Genomic DNA, 16,352 nt, shown 5'->3' with positions numbered 1-16,352 from the left:
GTTTTGACGTATTTAAAAACTATTACTTGTTAGATTTTTTATGGACTGGTTTTGACTGGTTTAAAAATTTTATCCAAAAAAAAACTCATTTCCACTATTATTCATATACAATAATCCCTTTACTGGTTTAAAAATTTCTTCAAACCCCATTAAATCTTCAACTTTTAGATGACTGTTACAATGCTTTTGAATCTTTTATCTTAGACTTTCTAATCCTTCATTAGAGATATGAAGGTTTTTCTTTCTTTCTTCTTCATTCTCCCTTTCAACTTTTTGTTCTTTTAATCTGGTAAACTCCTCTGCAGGCTGTATACAATTTAATTGTATTTCTTTACCAGTTGTTTTACAAAATTAGGTGGTTTTTCCTCAATTTGATTCTTTCTATTTGCGTTTAGGTGATTGATTGAATCCTTGTGAATTTGTTAAATAAAGATTGTTTTTTATGGCTTTGCTTCATTGATTGAAGAAAAGAACAAAAAAATGTTCTTTAGAAATGCTGTTGCGGCTGTTATATTGATAATTTGTGAAGTCCAATATTATAGCAGCATATTTATTCTTTTAAAATGACAGATTTCGAATGATTGTGTGATGAATTAAATACTATACAATGAAAGAACTTACAAATAAATTAAACTTGGAAGAAACTTTGATACTAAGTATTGGTAATTAAAAAAAAAAACTCCTAAATACTGGTTAAAGTTCGGGTATTTTTATGGGCATATATGTAAATTTATCATTTTACAAAACGGTTAGAACCACTGGAAAAAAACTCTTAAGCACAGATTGGGTGCTTTAAAAACCGCTACTAAAAATCCTTCAAAACCGCTATGATGGTTTACCCTCATAATCGTTACCGTAAAACTCTCAAGCAGAGCTTAAGACAAACATTAAGAAACCTAATTTAGAATTATTAATTCATCCTAAATTCTCTCTTAATCCCACATGCTCTAGTCAAATCTATGGGAGGTAGCTTAATTATAGGTAGATCTAATTAATTTAATAAAAAATATAAATATTTTATTTTCTTATTTATATTTTTAATAATTTAAAAATCAATAAATTTCATATTTTTTTCTTGGGCAAGACCCCTTTTAGTGTGAGAAAAAAACGAAACAAAAAAGACAAGTTGATCAAATGGCTACTAGATTTAGAAAATGAAATCAAATCACGTGCGTTGATTTTGTTTATTTTTTTTTACTTTGACTTCAAGTTGCGGAAAGCGAAGTACACAAAGAGTTACTTAAAGCAAATGATGGTCAAAAAAGCTTGCTGCCACTAACAGAAAATTTACACGTGTGAGAGTTAATCATCGCTTTATCCATGGATTAAGTAATATTCCACCAATGAGAGACCGCCATGTGTCCAAAATTGGCTTAATTATTGTGTTTATAATAATTGGTATTGATGGTGTAATTATAAAAGTGGTTGCAGCCAAATCAGTTTAGTGCCTTAAATATTAAGATATTATTCCAATATCTTGTCGAATTTTGGAGTATAAGTAAAAATTAACAATTATATTATATAGATATAATTTCAAATATTAAAAATATTAAATTCGAATCATATTTTAGTTTTTAAAAATTGTTTTCTGATTATATAATCCGAAAATTAGTTAAAACTTAAATTAATTTGATTACTTGAACTAAACATATTTTTTGAAATTTTTACGTATCCTATTTTAAAAAAGGAAATATTCTATTCAAATTCTAATTTAAATTGAGCCTAATCTTGTAAAATAATGGTATTTTCAATACGAAATCTTGATTAATTATTTCTTAATTAACTGGAAATCTTAACAAATAAACATATTTATATGAAATTATTTTAATAACAAAAAATTATTGTGAAATGATAAACGTAATCAAACCCAAATCAAAAGCAATTTAATTATTTTAATAAAATAAATAGGCGAAGCAACCTTCCTTCTTCTTCTTTATTTAATTGTTTTATTTATATTTATAATTCTTTTTGGAAAGATAAATATAAATAAAATAAGTCCACCGACAGTGGGGTGCCCATGTGGCAGTGAGACTAAGTACATAATACCTACCTTATAATAAAAAGCACATGTGACGTGGCAACCTAATAAGTTGATTGATTTGACCAATTAAAAATTAAAATTACAACTTTAATAAATTAAAATTGATTTATTATAAAATAAATTCATTAATTGACAGCTAGTAGGCAATAAATATGTCCAAAGTCTTATAAAAGATATTTTGTATTTTTGCACACTTTGTCCCCAACAGAGTTTAGGTCGTAAAAAATCATTCCGTGTACTGCCAATTTTAGGTCCAATAAATTTCTGTTTTTCTTTGATATTAAAATTCTATATACGGAGAACGTCAATATCTAAATTATTTGAATATGTGTTGTGTGAACGTTTTAAAATTTTTAATGCACGTAACAAAGAACTACCTATTGATTGTTGGTTTTGAGTTTATATATGATATATTTTCATTATATTTTTTTTTTAATTTTAACTTAATTAATAATTGATCTATCTTGAGGGTGTTTTAAATAATAATTTAAAAATTGGAATCGTTTTGAATAATATATTTCTTAACTAGAGATTGAATTATAAGCATGTGAAAGTTTTTTATTTATAAATATATACATGTTTTACATTTATATTTTAAAATTAAAGTATTATTAATGAAATTAGGGATTTCATCTTATTAAAATATGATCATCCTTTTCATTAAATTATGACTTTAGATTTTAGTGAACATGTATGTCACAACTTAGAACTTAGATAGCTCTAAACCTTATTTTGATTAAAAATCTTTGACAATTAATATTGTCACACGAAATATATAATTTATTGAAATATGACGTATTTCGATCTTATATTATATTAAAACTAAATGTAGGTTTACTCAAATAATTTACTAATAAAGTTTGGTCAAAATTTTGCTTTAGAAGTAATCTGTGCAAATTAATTGGGAACATTTTTAGTAAAAATTATGTTATCGCGTAAAATGGGAAGTCTGTAAAAAAAAAAAAAAATTACAAATACCGGTTATCTTGATTTTTTTCAAAATCCGAACCAAATTACCTTGCTTGACTATGGGCGTAATTTCGTCCAACAATTATTTCATACAAAATAATTTGATTGAATTTGAATAGAACGTCAGAATATTCCCCTGTGGTATAAAAAAAATAAGTGGTGCCTTAGAACTTGCTCTATTCCAAATTAATTAATCCAGCAATTAACTTTTAATCTAAATTAGTTAAATGAGATCTGAACTCTTAAATAGCAGTCAATATTAATTACAAAGTCAACGTTGCTTCACGGTCAAAACCGATCCGTACAAAAAAAACGCTTACTCTATTTTTACAAGTTGTAATTATTTTATCCAGTTTACCATAAATAAATTAAATAATAAATAATAGTAAAATAAAAAATAGTTAGAGAAGAAAGCCAATAAATAGGATCTGTTCACGCGGCGTAGATGGTGTCTTCTCTGTATGAACGCGTTTTCCTTTTTTAAAGTCTAAAGCGGTCTGTTTTGGATTTAGATGGAGAGAGAAAATATTTTATTATGTTTTTTTTTTTTTTTTAAACAATTTTGGAAATAAATTTAAAGAAAGAAAAGAGGAAACTTGGAGGAAGTCAGTGTTAGAGTTTTAACCAAATCTTAAAAGAATCAAAGATTTAACTGGAAGTACTTCTAGCAAAAAGCTTTTTCACAAAATGAGAATCCAAACATGCCTCAAGAAATATACAAAAAAAAGGAATAACCCACCATAACAAAACATCTAACCAAAACAAAAGTGCTTTCTGTAGCAACAACTGCACAGTTCTGCCCCAACCCAAAATTGTCAATATAAATTGATTTGTCTTATTAACCCCTTATATTAAGGTCAAATTACAGAAGAACCATCGTAAAATTAGAATTATGATTCTCTCTTGATTTGAGCTTTAACCAATAATCATCAATCTGGAAATATGTTTAATAAGAATATGTTTTGGAATTAATATATATTAATGAGCATGTGTGCTAAAATTTGTTTACTTTGTACTTCGAAAGGTAAATATCAAATCAGAAAAGAGTTTTGATACAAGAAAAAGGGTTTTGATCCTAATAAAAAAGCCATTTAAAATTTAAAATATGTCAGGACATATTTTGTTATTTTAAAAAATTATAAAAGTTTATTGTGTTTTAAGATAATAAAAGGATTTCAGTGTAAAAATATATTACACGTATACACTAACCAGATCTGTTTACTCTTATATTGTAAGGCACATAATTAGATATCAAATCAGAAGAGGATTATGAGTAGTAAAAAATTTAAAATACGATAAGGGTATATTTTGTCATTTTGGAAACTAAAAGGACTTCATTAAATACTTGTCAAAACAAGAAAAAACACTTTCACTTTTGAGTGATAACTCATATTTTCTCTCTCTTACAATTAATTACAGTTGTTGGCATAGATAAATAGAATAGTTGAGAAAATTCAGAAATTGTTTTTGTTGTTGTAGTTGTTGTCACTTGTCACTGACCTCGGTGGGGGCAACACATGAACACAATACACCATCTCTCTCTCTCTCTCTCTCACATTCATTCACTATTCTCGCTCTCTCTTCTTCATTACCCCACCACCACCATCATCTTCTCTCTCTTTCTTTCTTACTTTTTCAATTTCTTCAATTTCTTTTTCTATTTTCTTTATGATTTTGTTTTTGTTTTTTTGTTTTCTATTTGTCTACCTAAGCTCAAAGCTTGATTAACATAATTCATTTCACTTGATAGCATATCCCTTTCTCTCTCTGTCTCTCTGTCACTCATCTTCTTCTCCTTCTCAATTACGCGTCCATTTTTCAACCCTTTCTTTCTCTTTCTCTTTCTCTCTCTCTCTCTTTGGATTTCCATTAAGTCCAGCCAGGTTACAGAACAGACTTGGCTTGTTAAAATAAGAAATACCCATTTGCTTTCATTGTTTATTTCCTTATTATTGCTCCTCTCATTGGGCTTCATTTCTTCTTGGGTTTTTGTTTCTTTGTCGTGGGAGTTAAGGAGCAGACTCTTGTGAAGTGGATCTCTTGAGTGAGTTTCAGGGAGTGATTGAGTTTTATGACCGAGTTCTGAGTCGATTTTGGCAAGTGGCTTTGTGGTTTTTTCGGTGTCGGTGGTGAGTTATGGACACTGGAGGGAGACTCATTGCTGGGTCTCATAATAGAAACGAGTTTGTGTTGATTAATGCTGATGAAAATGCGAGAGTAAGACACTCTAAAGCTGCCTTTTTTCGCTTCAATTTTTGATTTTTTTGATACCCATTTGGTTTATTTTGTGTTTTCTGATCTGGGTTTGTTGCAATCTGAGTACATTTCTTCTGATTTGGTTTTTCTCTTTTTGGGGGGTTTTTGTTTTCTTGTTGATTGGATAATGAATTGACTTGCTTTTTGTGTATGTTTGTTTCAGTATTTCACTTTAACAGTATAAACGTTTTAGTCCTTAGATGAAAATTCTGAGCTTTTGTGGGGATTTACATCCATTGAAGATATATTAGATTTGTGTATTTCAGTTTTTTCAGTTCAGGTTTTATAGGATTTGATCTGATTTGTGAAACAATGTTTAGATTCTATTCTGATATTAATGTTTATACTTTCAGTAAAGGGCTCATTTAGAATTTCCCAGATTTGTGGACATTCCCAATAAATTGTATGCTTGTTGTTATGAGATAATCGTAACTGTCGTTGGAGTTCTTGAATGTTGGAAATTTGGAGTGAAACTTTTGAGTAAGTGGAATGTATGACTTGTTGTGAGCTGCAAGTGTTGTTCTTCTAGATCCGGGTTTGCCGTGGTGATCTGAGTTAATTTGAGACTGAGAACACGGAAACAGAAAGAGGAGGACGGCCAGAGTGTTAGTTCTGTAAAGCAGTCAAGGAAAATGTGCAGAAAATAGAAACTTGCAAAGAATGATGATTTGGGAAGTGTAAATAAAGAAGTTAAACCACCATCTGGTTTTGATCGTTTTTGAATGTAATGACATTGTAATCTTAGATGTTAATCACCGTAATTACGTTGAATTTTAACTGTGGGTCCTTACTTAGAAAATTGTGAAAAATTGGAAAAGAAGACAGATATGGAATAATTTTACTGTTAATTACTTTGTTAGGGGTATGAATCATACATCAAGCTCAGCCAACTGAAATTGAGCTTTTCTTTTTCTTTCTTTTACTTTCACTTTTGTTTGTAGTAAATGGAAGTTATGTTAAGCTGATTCTGTTTAGCTAGTTTGCTGAATTGTACCATTCACAACAGGTGCTGATCATATTTTTCTTTTTGTGGTCTGTGCAGATAAAGTCTGTTAAAGAATTGAGCGGGCAAACATGTCAAATATGTGGCGATGAGATTGAGATTACAGTGGATGGGGAGTTATTTGTGGCTTGCAACGAATGTGCCTTTCCTGTGTGCAGGCCCTGCTATGAGTATGAGAGAAGAGAGGGGAATCAGGCTTGCCCACAGTGTAAAACGAGATACAAGCGCCTCAAAGGTTAGACTGCTCCTGTGTTGTTTCTTAAGTTCTGCATTACATAGCAACTGCCTCTAACTCATGACATAAATTACAGGAAGTCCAAGAGTTGAGGGTGATGAGGAAGAAGATGATATTGATGACATAGATAATGAGTTTGATTATGGGAACCTTGATGGTTTGGGCCCACAGCAAGCTGCGGAGGGTGCAATGTCCACACGTTCCCGATCTAATTCTGGAATCCCTGCACGCTCAGAACTGGATTCCTCTCCCCTTAATTCTAATATTCCTCTCTTGACTTATGGAGAAGAGGTGATTTCATTAGCAATTTTTACGTCCCTCTGTACTTGTCTTCTTTTGTCTGTGTTTTTGAACATCTTCCCAAGCTCATGAATATATATATGCGAAACTCATGGATATATGTATATGCTTCTGTGTGATGTAATAGACATCATAGTAATACCTTTTTGCTTTCTTTGTTCTAGGATGCTGAGATTTCTTCTGATCAACATGCTCTAATTGTGCCCCCATTTATGGGTCATGGAAATAGAGTTCATCCAATGCCTTATACTGATCCATCTACACCTTGTAAGTTCTTTTTGTTCTCAATTCGTATATCCTTATGTTTTGTGCTGTTCATAATTATAATTCCTATTATGCTAAACTTGGTACTTTCGATGTCATAGTGCAACCAAGACCAATGGTTCCTCAGAAAGACATTGCTGTTTATGGGTATGGGAGTGTTGCATGGAAGGATCGAATGGAGGATTGGAAGAAAAGGCAAAATGAAAAACTTCAGGTAGTTAAGCATGAAGGAGGAAATGACGGTGGCAGCTTCAATGGAGATGAACTGGATGACCCTGATTTGCCAATGTAAGTGCTGCTTGAAACCATTGTACTTTCTTGTTCTAGCTGGCTTTGAATCAAGAACTCAAGATGCTTGTATGACATAGTTTTTGAGAAAGAAGAAGATTTGAAGGATCATTGAGAAGAATCACATGTGGAGGACGTACAAGTGTATGATTCATTGTAGCAAATTGTTACAGCTTGCATGTTGGTCATTGGAACAAGTTAGTGTACCACAGATATCCGTCACCAAAATGTTTAGGCCCACCTATTTTTAGCTATTTTTTTTCAGGACTACATGGACAAGCCTTATAAGCAATTTTAAGGAGCATAAGGCTTGTGCAGCTGTTTGAAGTTATTCCTGAAGCTTAGACTGAAATACTGCGATTAAGAGAGAGATATATAGAAGAAAATTTGCTTGCTTTTGTTCTTAACTGAGTTTACTAATGGAGTTTAAAGCCCTTGGCATACCTTGTGGTGAATGACAAAAAGAGAATTCGTGAAATTCTCTGATTAAAATTAATTATGTATATGTGTTCACACCATATATGGGCAAGTTTGAGTAAGGTTTAGGAGAAGAATACATGGATAGTCTGTTGATTCTTTTTGGAAGCTAGGAGCCTGCTTTACTTTATCCTTTGTTGAGATGCTTCCTAGTGAATTGCTAAATGTCAGCTTTACCAATCATTTAAGCAACTATGCTTTGGATTGGAGTTTCTCTCATGGTCTTGAATCTGTGAACCTTTACATCTCCGGCTTTTGCATAAAGCTTGTATAGGTTGAAAGTGCTCTTGATTGTGTTCTGATAGATTCAGTTCCATTTGGATATGTGTTTGTCTGGTTACCATAAGCTATCTTTCTGCATTCCTTTGTTCTCTTTAGTATATTTTCTGAGGCCTCCATGCATGTGACAGTTTCCCCTGTGCAAACATGTGTTGAACTCTATCATGTTAATTGTTTGGAGTTGTGTCTCAACAATATTGTAACTTCTATACATTATCATCCTTGTTCTTTTGAATTTTTTTATTCTTTTGAATTTTTTTACTCGAATGCTACTTATAAGCTTTGTTGGTATATTTGTCAGGATGGATGAAGGCAGGCAGCCACTTTCAAGGAAGTTACCAGTTCCCTCAAGCAAAATAAGCCCATACAGATTGATAATCATTCTTCGACTTGTAATTCTTGGCTTATTCTTTCACTATAGAATTCTTCATCCCGTAAATGATGCATATGGCCTCTGGTTGACATCTGTAATCTGTGAAATATGGTTTGCTGTGTCATGGATTCTTGATCAGTTTCCAAAGTGGTACCCTATAACGCGAGAAACATACCTTGATAGGCTGTCAATCAGGTATACTGAGTTGAACTTCACTTAGTACAATTTGGGAAACTTTCTCATGATTATTGGGCATTATTTTGTTTCCTCTTAAATCATGTCTACATTCTTAGTTTATTTTCCTGTCATTCTTTTATATGTTGTCTCCTCATTTGGTCCTTAATTTTCAGATATGAGAAAGAAGGGAAACCATCAGAGTTGGCAAGTGTAGATGTTTTTGTGAGTACGGTCGATCCTATGAAAGAACCTCCACTGATCACTGCAAACACTGTCCTATCCGTCCTTGCAGTTGATTATCCAGTTGAAAAAGTTGCATGCTATGTATCAGATGATGGTGCTGCCATGCTTACTTTTGAAGCACTCTCTGAAACATCTGAATTTGCTAGGAAATGGGTCCCTTTTTGTAAAAAATTTAGTATTGAGCCCCGAGCTCCAGAGTGGTATTTCTGTCAGAAGATTGACTATTTGAAAAACAAAGTTCATCCGTCATTTGTTAGAGAAAGACGTGCAATGAAGGTTTGTTAACCATTATCATGTTTTTTCCAGTGTGACATACATAATTGATTTCAGTTCTATGAGAATGTCCATTTATCAAGTCAACTGAAGATCTAAAATAACCATGTGTAGCCATTGGCTCCCATCAGTTTTCTGGTTTTTACATAAAAGTTCTAAAGGTTTTGTAATTGATGTTTTGAACTTTTACAGAGAGAGTATGAAGAATTCAAAGTTAGGATAAATGCATTGGTTGCCACGGCACAAAAGGTTCCTGAGGATGGTTGGACCATGCAGGACGGGACTCCATGGCCTGGAAACAATGTACGAGACCATCCTGGAATGATTCAGGTGAGATATCTTTAATGTTTACAAACAACACTCTTCTGTTATGTGTCATCTTCTTTTCTTTAATTGGTATTGAACAAGATCTTTGATTTGTCCCATATAAAGAGAATTTTTTTGCTGCACAGGTATTCCTTGGCCATAGTGGTGTGCGTGATGTTGATGGTAATGAATTACCTCGTCTGGTATATGTTTCTCGTGAGAAGAGACCTGGTTTTGAGCATCACAAGAAGGCTGGGGCCATGAATGCTTTGGTGAGGCTTCAAATTAATACTAAAAATGCCTCCAGATTACTCTTCTGTTTTTTGTTTTACGCTTTTTGATGATTAACCTGTTTCCCAAAACTAAGCTGTCTTGTTTTGTTATTGTTTCTGAAGATACGGGTCTCTGCAGTTCTCTCAAATGCTCCGTATCTTCTCAATGTTGATTGTGATCATTATATTAACAACAGCAAAGCTCTTAGAGAAGCCATGTGCTTCATGATGGATCCTCAGTCAGGCAAAAAAGTTTGCTATGTGCAGTTTCCGCAAAGATTTGATGGAATTGATCGTCATGATAGATACTCAAACCGGAATGTCGTGTTCTTTGATGTATGTTAATGTTCCTCTCTTTGCTGATTTAAAAAAAAAAGTGCTCGTCTCTTTGCTCTTTATCCTTTATCTGTCATAGTCTGAGAATCTCATTTCCAACTGAAACAGATCAACATGAAAGGATTAGATGGCATCCAAGGACCAATATATGTTGGAACTGGGTGTGTTTTCAGAAGGCATGCTCTTTATGGTTATGATGCACCAGTCAAGAAGAAGCCTCCTGGTAAGACCTGCAATTGCTGGCCAAGATGGTGCTGTTTGTGTTGTGGATCTAGAAAGAACAAAAAGGCAAAGACACCAAAGGATAAGAAAAAGAAGTCGAAGAACAAGGAAACATCAAAGCAAATACATGCTCTTGAGAATATTGAAGAGGGAATGGAAGGTAAGTTTTGCCACATGTGCAACTTGCTACTTTCATATTTGTGTTTCGCTTTTAAATTTAGACAAGTTCTGATGATAAAGACTTGGCTGCTATTGCAGAATTAGCCATTGTGAAATATACTGGTATTTCGCAAATGAAATTGGAGAAGAAGTTCGGGCAGTCTCCAGTTTTTGTAGCTTCCACTCTTCTGGAGAATGGCGGAGTTCCTCATGATGCCAGTCCAGCGTCACTGTTGAGGGAAGCCATCCAAGTGATCAGCTGTGGCTACGAAGACAAAACAGAATGGGGAAAGGAAGTGAGTTGAAACAGTATTCTTCTGAAAACATTTCATATGCAAGTTCTATTTTTATTCCATGCTGTAGGCTAAACATTTAAATGTTGTACCAGGTTGGCTGGATATATGGCTCTGTGACTGAGGATATCCTGACGGGATTCAAAATGCACTGCCATGGCTGGAGATCAGTGTACTGCATTCCTAAACGACCTGCTTTTAAGGGTTCGGCGCCTATCAATCTCTCAGATCGTCTTCACCAGGTTCTTCGGTGGGCTCTTGGATCTGTTGAGATTTTCTTTAGTAGACATTGTCCGATCTGGTACGGTTATGGGGGTGGTTTGAAATGGTTGGAAAGATTCTCGTACATAAACTCAGTGGTGTATCCTTGGACATCCATTCCCTTGCTTGTTTACTGTACCCTGCCAGCCATCTGTCTTCTTACTGGGAAATTCATCGTTCCTGAGGTAATGCTCTCTCTGACTTGAAAACTTCATAATTCTCTGATTATTTTATTTTAAGCCTTGACATCTTTCCTCTAATCTTCTTCAAAAAATGACTATTTAATAAAACATGCTATGTGGATTATTCATCTTATGACGAATACCTGTGGTTTTGTTTATTGTGATTAGAACTACTGCTTTGCAGATGAACTTTCCAGCTAACTCAGCATGCTTTACTGTCTACAGATTAGCAACTATGCCAGTCTCATCTTCATCTCTCTCTTCATATCTATTGCTGCAACCGGTATCATCGAGATGCAGTGGGGTGGTGTTGGCATAGATGACTGGTGGAGAAACGAGCAGTTCTGGGTGATTGGAGGTGCTTCATCACATTTTTTTGCTCTCTTCCAGGGTTTACTCAAGGTTTTGGCTGGTGTCAACACAAACTTCACTGTTACCTCAAAAGGAGCAGATGATGGTCAATTCTCTGAGCTCTACCTCTTCAAGTGGACATCATTGTTAATCCCTCCCACAACTTTGCTCATCATAAACATAGTCGGGGTCATCGTCGGTGTCTCAGATGCCATCAATAACGGGTATGATTCCTGGGGCCCACTTTTCGGTAGGCTATTTTTCGCCCTTTGGGTCATCATCCATCTCTATCCCTTCCTCAAGGGGTTACTAGGAAAGCAAGACCGGATGCCTACCATCATTTTAGTCTGGTCTATTCTTCTGGCCTCAATCCTGACCCTTTTGTGGGTCAGAATAAACCCATTTGTCAACCGTGATGGCCCCGTGTTAGAGGTATGTGGATTGAATTGTGACTAAGATACATGAATAAAAACAAGGTCTTAAGATCATAATCATAAATGTGGAGTTGCCGAAGAGATAGCTCTTCCAACTCCGAATGCCTGATGCAATGTTTTGCACGTTGCTTCTTTTGTTGGTTGGTTCGGATTTGTCGAAGACAAGATGAAAATTTTTGTGAAAGCAAGCTAAAGTTGGGGGTGTTGTAGATAGAAGACCCGGAGACTGACACATTGTCATTTGTTACATGGTTTTTCATTAATTCTTTATTATATTCGTCTATGAGTGTTAGGGTTCATCTCTTTTTCCCTTTTGTATTCTGAGTTTTATTTCTTCTTTTTTTTTCTGTATTTCTAAGAGAGCATGAATTATATTTATTCCCTGTCAATATGGGGGGCATTGTATACTTGTCTCAAAATTTTACAGCCTCGTCTCTTATGTTTCAATGTTACTCTAGACACTCTTGGTCAGTAAGTTCTCTTTGTTTTGGAGTTATATATGTATCAAATTTTATCAAGTTTATTGTCTTCTTCATAATTCACTTTGTTAAAAACCCTCAGTTTTGAGTATGAGGATGGTTGAATGCTCAAGGCATACAAGCACATCAATATATTTATTGGGTATAAATTTGTTTGTTCATCTAATTTTTCTTTAGGTTCAATTGGTTTCTTGAAGTGGTTTAATATGAGCTTTAAAGTGTAGTGATTGGTTCAATTTGGTTCAGTTTTTTGTTTATATTCCAGAAATCCTTAATATGGATTTTGTAAACCTGAGTTTGAAATTGGATTCTTCTGAATAGTCTTTAGAATGTAAACTCGAGTTTCTAACTGGATCCCCTTCGATTTTATAATCTTCAAAGGATTCCTTACAATGGGAACGACGATAATTACATATTAGAGGGTAATTATACATACTTATTTTTTGTGAAGAATGCATTTTCATTTCCCCTTCACTTGAGAGGTTGGAAACGAAGATAATAAAACGATAATTACATATTCTCAATTCCATCATTCTTACACTATGTTATTTCAATATTTGACTGTTGAATGTTCTTGTTTTTTGGGTTGTTTTTTTATGAGCTGAGCTCAAATTGAACAACATTTTTTAGGTTTAATATTAAAATTCCATTTTAGGTTATAACTTCAAAATAAAAATGTTTCACCCATGTTAGGTTGTGTTTAGGTTAATCCTTGTTGGTTTAGCCCATTATATTTACACTACCCTAATATGTAAGATAGGGCCTGGTGGGCTCAGGCCCACTCTCACGGCCATTAAGAATTACTTTTATCTTTAAGAGATCTCCAATTGAATAAGCCCAGTTTGTTTATAACATTAATTATATAACGACAATCTTTATCTTATGTAAATATTTCATTGAGCGATGTTATTTAAGCCTCATCAATTTCTTTCTATAATCGCCACAACACATTCATTTCTCTCTTTATCTCATTCTCTTCTTTATTTCCTCAAACCCTAGTCTTTTTTCCAAAAGAAAAAATAAAATCCAAAAGAACAATGGCTTAACTTCAAAAATATAGATAAAAACTTGTGTACGTAAATGTTCATGTTATTTAAACGTCAATAGAAGAAATAAACATTAATTAATCTTAATTAATATCAATTAACAAGTTTCACAGTTAAGAAGATATGTAAATGGGAAGATGGTAAGAAGCTTCTTTGAAAGGTGTGTAATAGGAAGAATGAGTTTTAATGATAGGTGAGAAATTTGTACTGTAATTTACAAAGGGTATACTACACCGACAAATACTTTTACTAACTTTTTCTCACAAACGCGACGTGTTAGTTTGTAATTGGTCAACTCGTAATAGGTTATGCCTACCCAACAATAAGTCCACATTGACCAAATACAAACTAACCAATTACGAACGTTACATCACGTTTGTGAGAAACATTATCAATCTATCTTTATTCATTTCCAAAACCAAATAATTGAGTTGACGAAGAGGACTCTTTTTAAGTCTTTATTTTCTACAACTTTTTGACTTCCTTTATATAAAAAAGACAATACAAATGTATGGAATTATTTGTTGACTGAGCAAATTATTTTAAATTAAGGTTGAGTCAAGTCTTGAGTGTGAACGACATAACCCATTTAAAATAATTAATTTAATAAAGAAGTTAAACAAGAGTTGAGAAAAAAAAAATAATTTTATATATCAAAAGATAACTTAGTAAATAAGAATTCCAAAGGTTTTCTCAAAGTAGAAGAATAATGCAACAATAAAAGGGTAATATTATATTAATTTGGATAAAATAATTTCTATATATAGTAAAATCTCTCTATAGTCATAATAGAGAAGTTTTACTATATAAAGAGTTTATAACTAATTTTATTACTATAAAGAGTTTATAATTTAATAGAGGTGTAGTTGCAAAAATTATTGTTTTGATTTCTTATTTTATAAGTCATGTTTTAGTAATACAGTATCAGGATTTCAATTCATATTTTAATAGTATAGTAAAACCTTTTTATAGCGATACTTCATATAGAAATAAATTCTACATAGTTTTAAAAAAGTTCTAATCCTAATTTGAGATAGTTATAAATAAGAATAAACTATATATTATAATAAGTTATAATTTTTCTAATTTCTGTCTTAAGGAAAGTCACCTCCATATAGTAATAGTTATTTGTATATTACCAAAAAATATATGTTATATTACATTAAAGTTTAAAATAAAATAAAATACTTATTTAAAGTTGTTTGGGACAATGATTTATATTTTAGAATTGTTACCATATTTTTTATCTTGCAAGTACAGTAAAACCTCTCTATAGTGATACTCTATATAGGAATAAACTCTACATAGTCATAAAAAATTTTAGTCCCAATTTGGAATAGTTATAAATAAGAATAAACTCTGCATTGTAATGAGTTATAATTTTTCTAATTCCCGCCTCAAGGAAAGTTGCCTCTACATAGTAATAATTATCTGTATATTACAAAAAAAAAAAAATGTTATGTAAAATTAAAGGTTTAAAATAAAATAAAATATTTATTTAAAATTGTTTGAGACAATGATTTATGCTTTAGAGTTGTTATCACATTTTTTATTATACTAGTACGTAATAGCTCGTTAGTATGGATACCTTCTTGTTAAAGCCAAAATATTTTTAGTTTCTTAGGCATGTTTAGGGCTTCATGGCACAAGATTTTTTGTATTTCCGTACTATTATTCTTAGGATTATTTCATTTCTCTTATTGTCCAATTGCAANTCTATCTTTATTCATTTCCAAAACCAAATAATTGAGTTGACGAAGAGGACTCTTTTTAAGTCTTTATTTTCTACTACTTTTTGACTTCCTTTATATAAAAAAGACAATACAAATGTATGGAATTATTTGTTGACTGAGCAAATTATTTTAAATTAAGGTTGAGTCTAGTCTTGAGTGTGAACGACATAACCCATTTAAAATAATTAATTTAATAAAGAAGTTAAACAAGAGTTGAGAAAAAAAAAAAAAAAAATTTTATATATCAAAAGATAACTTAGTAAATAAGAATTCCAAAGGTTTTCTCAAAGTAGAAGAATAATGCAACAATAAAAAGGTAATATTATATTAATTTGGATAAAATAATTTGTATATATAGTAAAACCTCTCTATTATGACTATAGAGAGGTTTTACTATATAAAGAGTTTATAACTAATTTTATTACTATAAAGAGTTTATAACTTAATAGAGCTGTAGTTGCAAAAATTATTGTTTTGATTTCTTATTTTATAAGTCATGTTTTAGTAATACAATATCAGGATTTCAATTCATATTTTAGTAGGATAGTAAAACCTCTTTATAGCGATACTTCATATAGAAATAAATTCTACATAGTTTAAAAAAAAATTTTAATCTAAATTTGAGATAGTAATAAATAAGAATAAACTCTATATTATAATAAATTATAATTTTTCTAATTTCCGTCTTAAGGAAAGTCACCTCTATATAGTAATAGTTATTTGTATATTACCAAAAAATATATGTTATGTTACATTAAAGTTTAAAATAAAATAAAATACTTATTTAAAGTTGTTTGGGACAATGATTTATATTTTAGAGTTGTTACCATATCTTTTATCTTGCAAGTACAGTAAAACCTCTCTATAGTGATACTCTATATAGGAATAAACTCTACATAGTCATAAAAAATTCTAGTCCCAATTTGAGATAGTTATAAATAAGAATAAACTCTACATTGTAATAAGTTATAATTTTTCTAATTCACGCCTCAAGGAAAGTTGCTTCTACATAGTAATAATTATCTGTATATTACAAAAAAAAAAAAAAAAAGTTATGTAAAATTAAAGGTTTAAAATAAAATAAAATATTTATTTAAAAT

The 16,352-nt window shown here is 31.7% G+C and overlaps 1 protein-coding gene across 1 annotated transcript; it reads left to right on the top strand.

The window, feature by feature from the left end:
- The first annotated feature begins 4,778 nt into the window (after positions 1 to 4,778).
- Positions 4,779 to 12,417, top strand: LOC116130526 (cellulose synthase A catalytic subunit 2 [UDP-forming]). Its single transcript, XM_031416261.1, has 14 exons — positions 4,779 to 5,227; positions 6,309 to 6,504; positions 6,581 to 6,795; positions 6,969 to 7,071; positions 7,170 to 7,356; positions 8,414 to 8,680; positions 8,836 to 9,181; positions 9,371 to 9,508; positions 9,631 to 9,756; positions 9,880 to 10,092; positions 10,201 to 10,474; positions 10,573 to 10,769; positions 10,862 to 11,212; positions 11,435 to 12,417. Exons 1-14 carry the CDS (start codon positions 5,147 to 5,149, stop codon positions 12,014 to 12,016), a joined length of 3,276 nt encoding a protein of 1,091 aa, XP_031272121.1. The 5' UTR covers positions 4,779 to 5,146; the 3' UTR covers positions 12,017 to 12,417.
- Positions 12,418 to 16,352: the final 3,935 nt, after the last annotated feature.

This window comes from Pistacia vera, unplaced genomic scaffold (assembly GCF_008641045.1).
Source record: "Pistacia vera cultivar Batoury unplaced genomic scaffold, PisVer_v2 Contig222, whole genome shotgun sequence".
Classification (NCBI taxonomy): domain Eukaryota; kingdom Viridiplantae; phylum Streptophyta; class Magnoliopsida; order Sapindales; family Anacardiaceae; genus Pistacia; species Pistacia vera.
This window is presented reverse-complemented; position numbering and strand designations above follow the sequence as displayed.

Bases quoted from the DNA above. Each gene is read 5' to 3' on its own strand.
- LOC116130526 (XM_031416261.1), top strand. From the start codon at position 5,147: ATGGACACTGGAGGGAGACTCATTGCTGGGTCTCATAATAGAAACGAG. The intron at 7,072-7,169 runs GTAAGTTCTTTT...TCGATGTCATAG, and splicing joins TACTGATCCATCTACACCTT to TGCAACCAAGACCAATGGTT. The intron at 11,213-11,434 runs GTAATGCTCTCT...TACTGTCTACAG, and splicing joins GGAAATTCATCGTTCCTGAG to ATTAGCAACTATGCCAGTCT.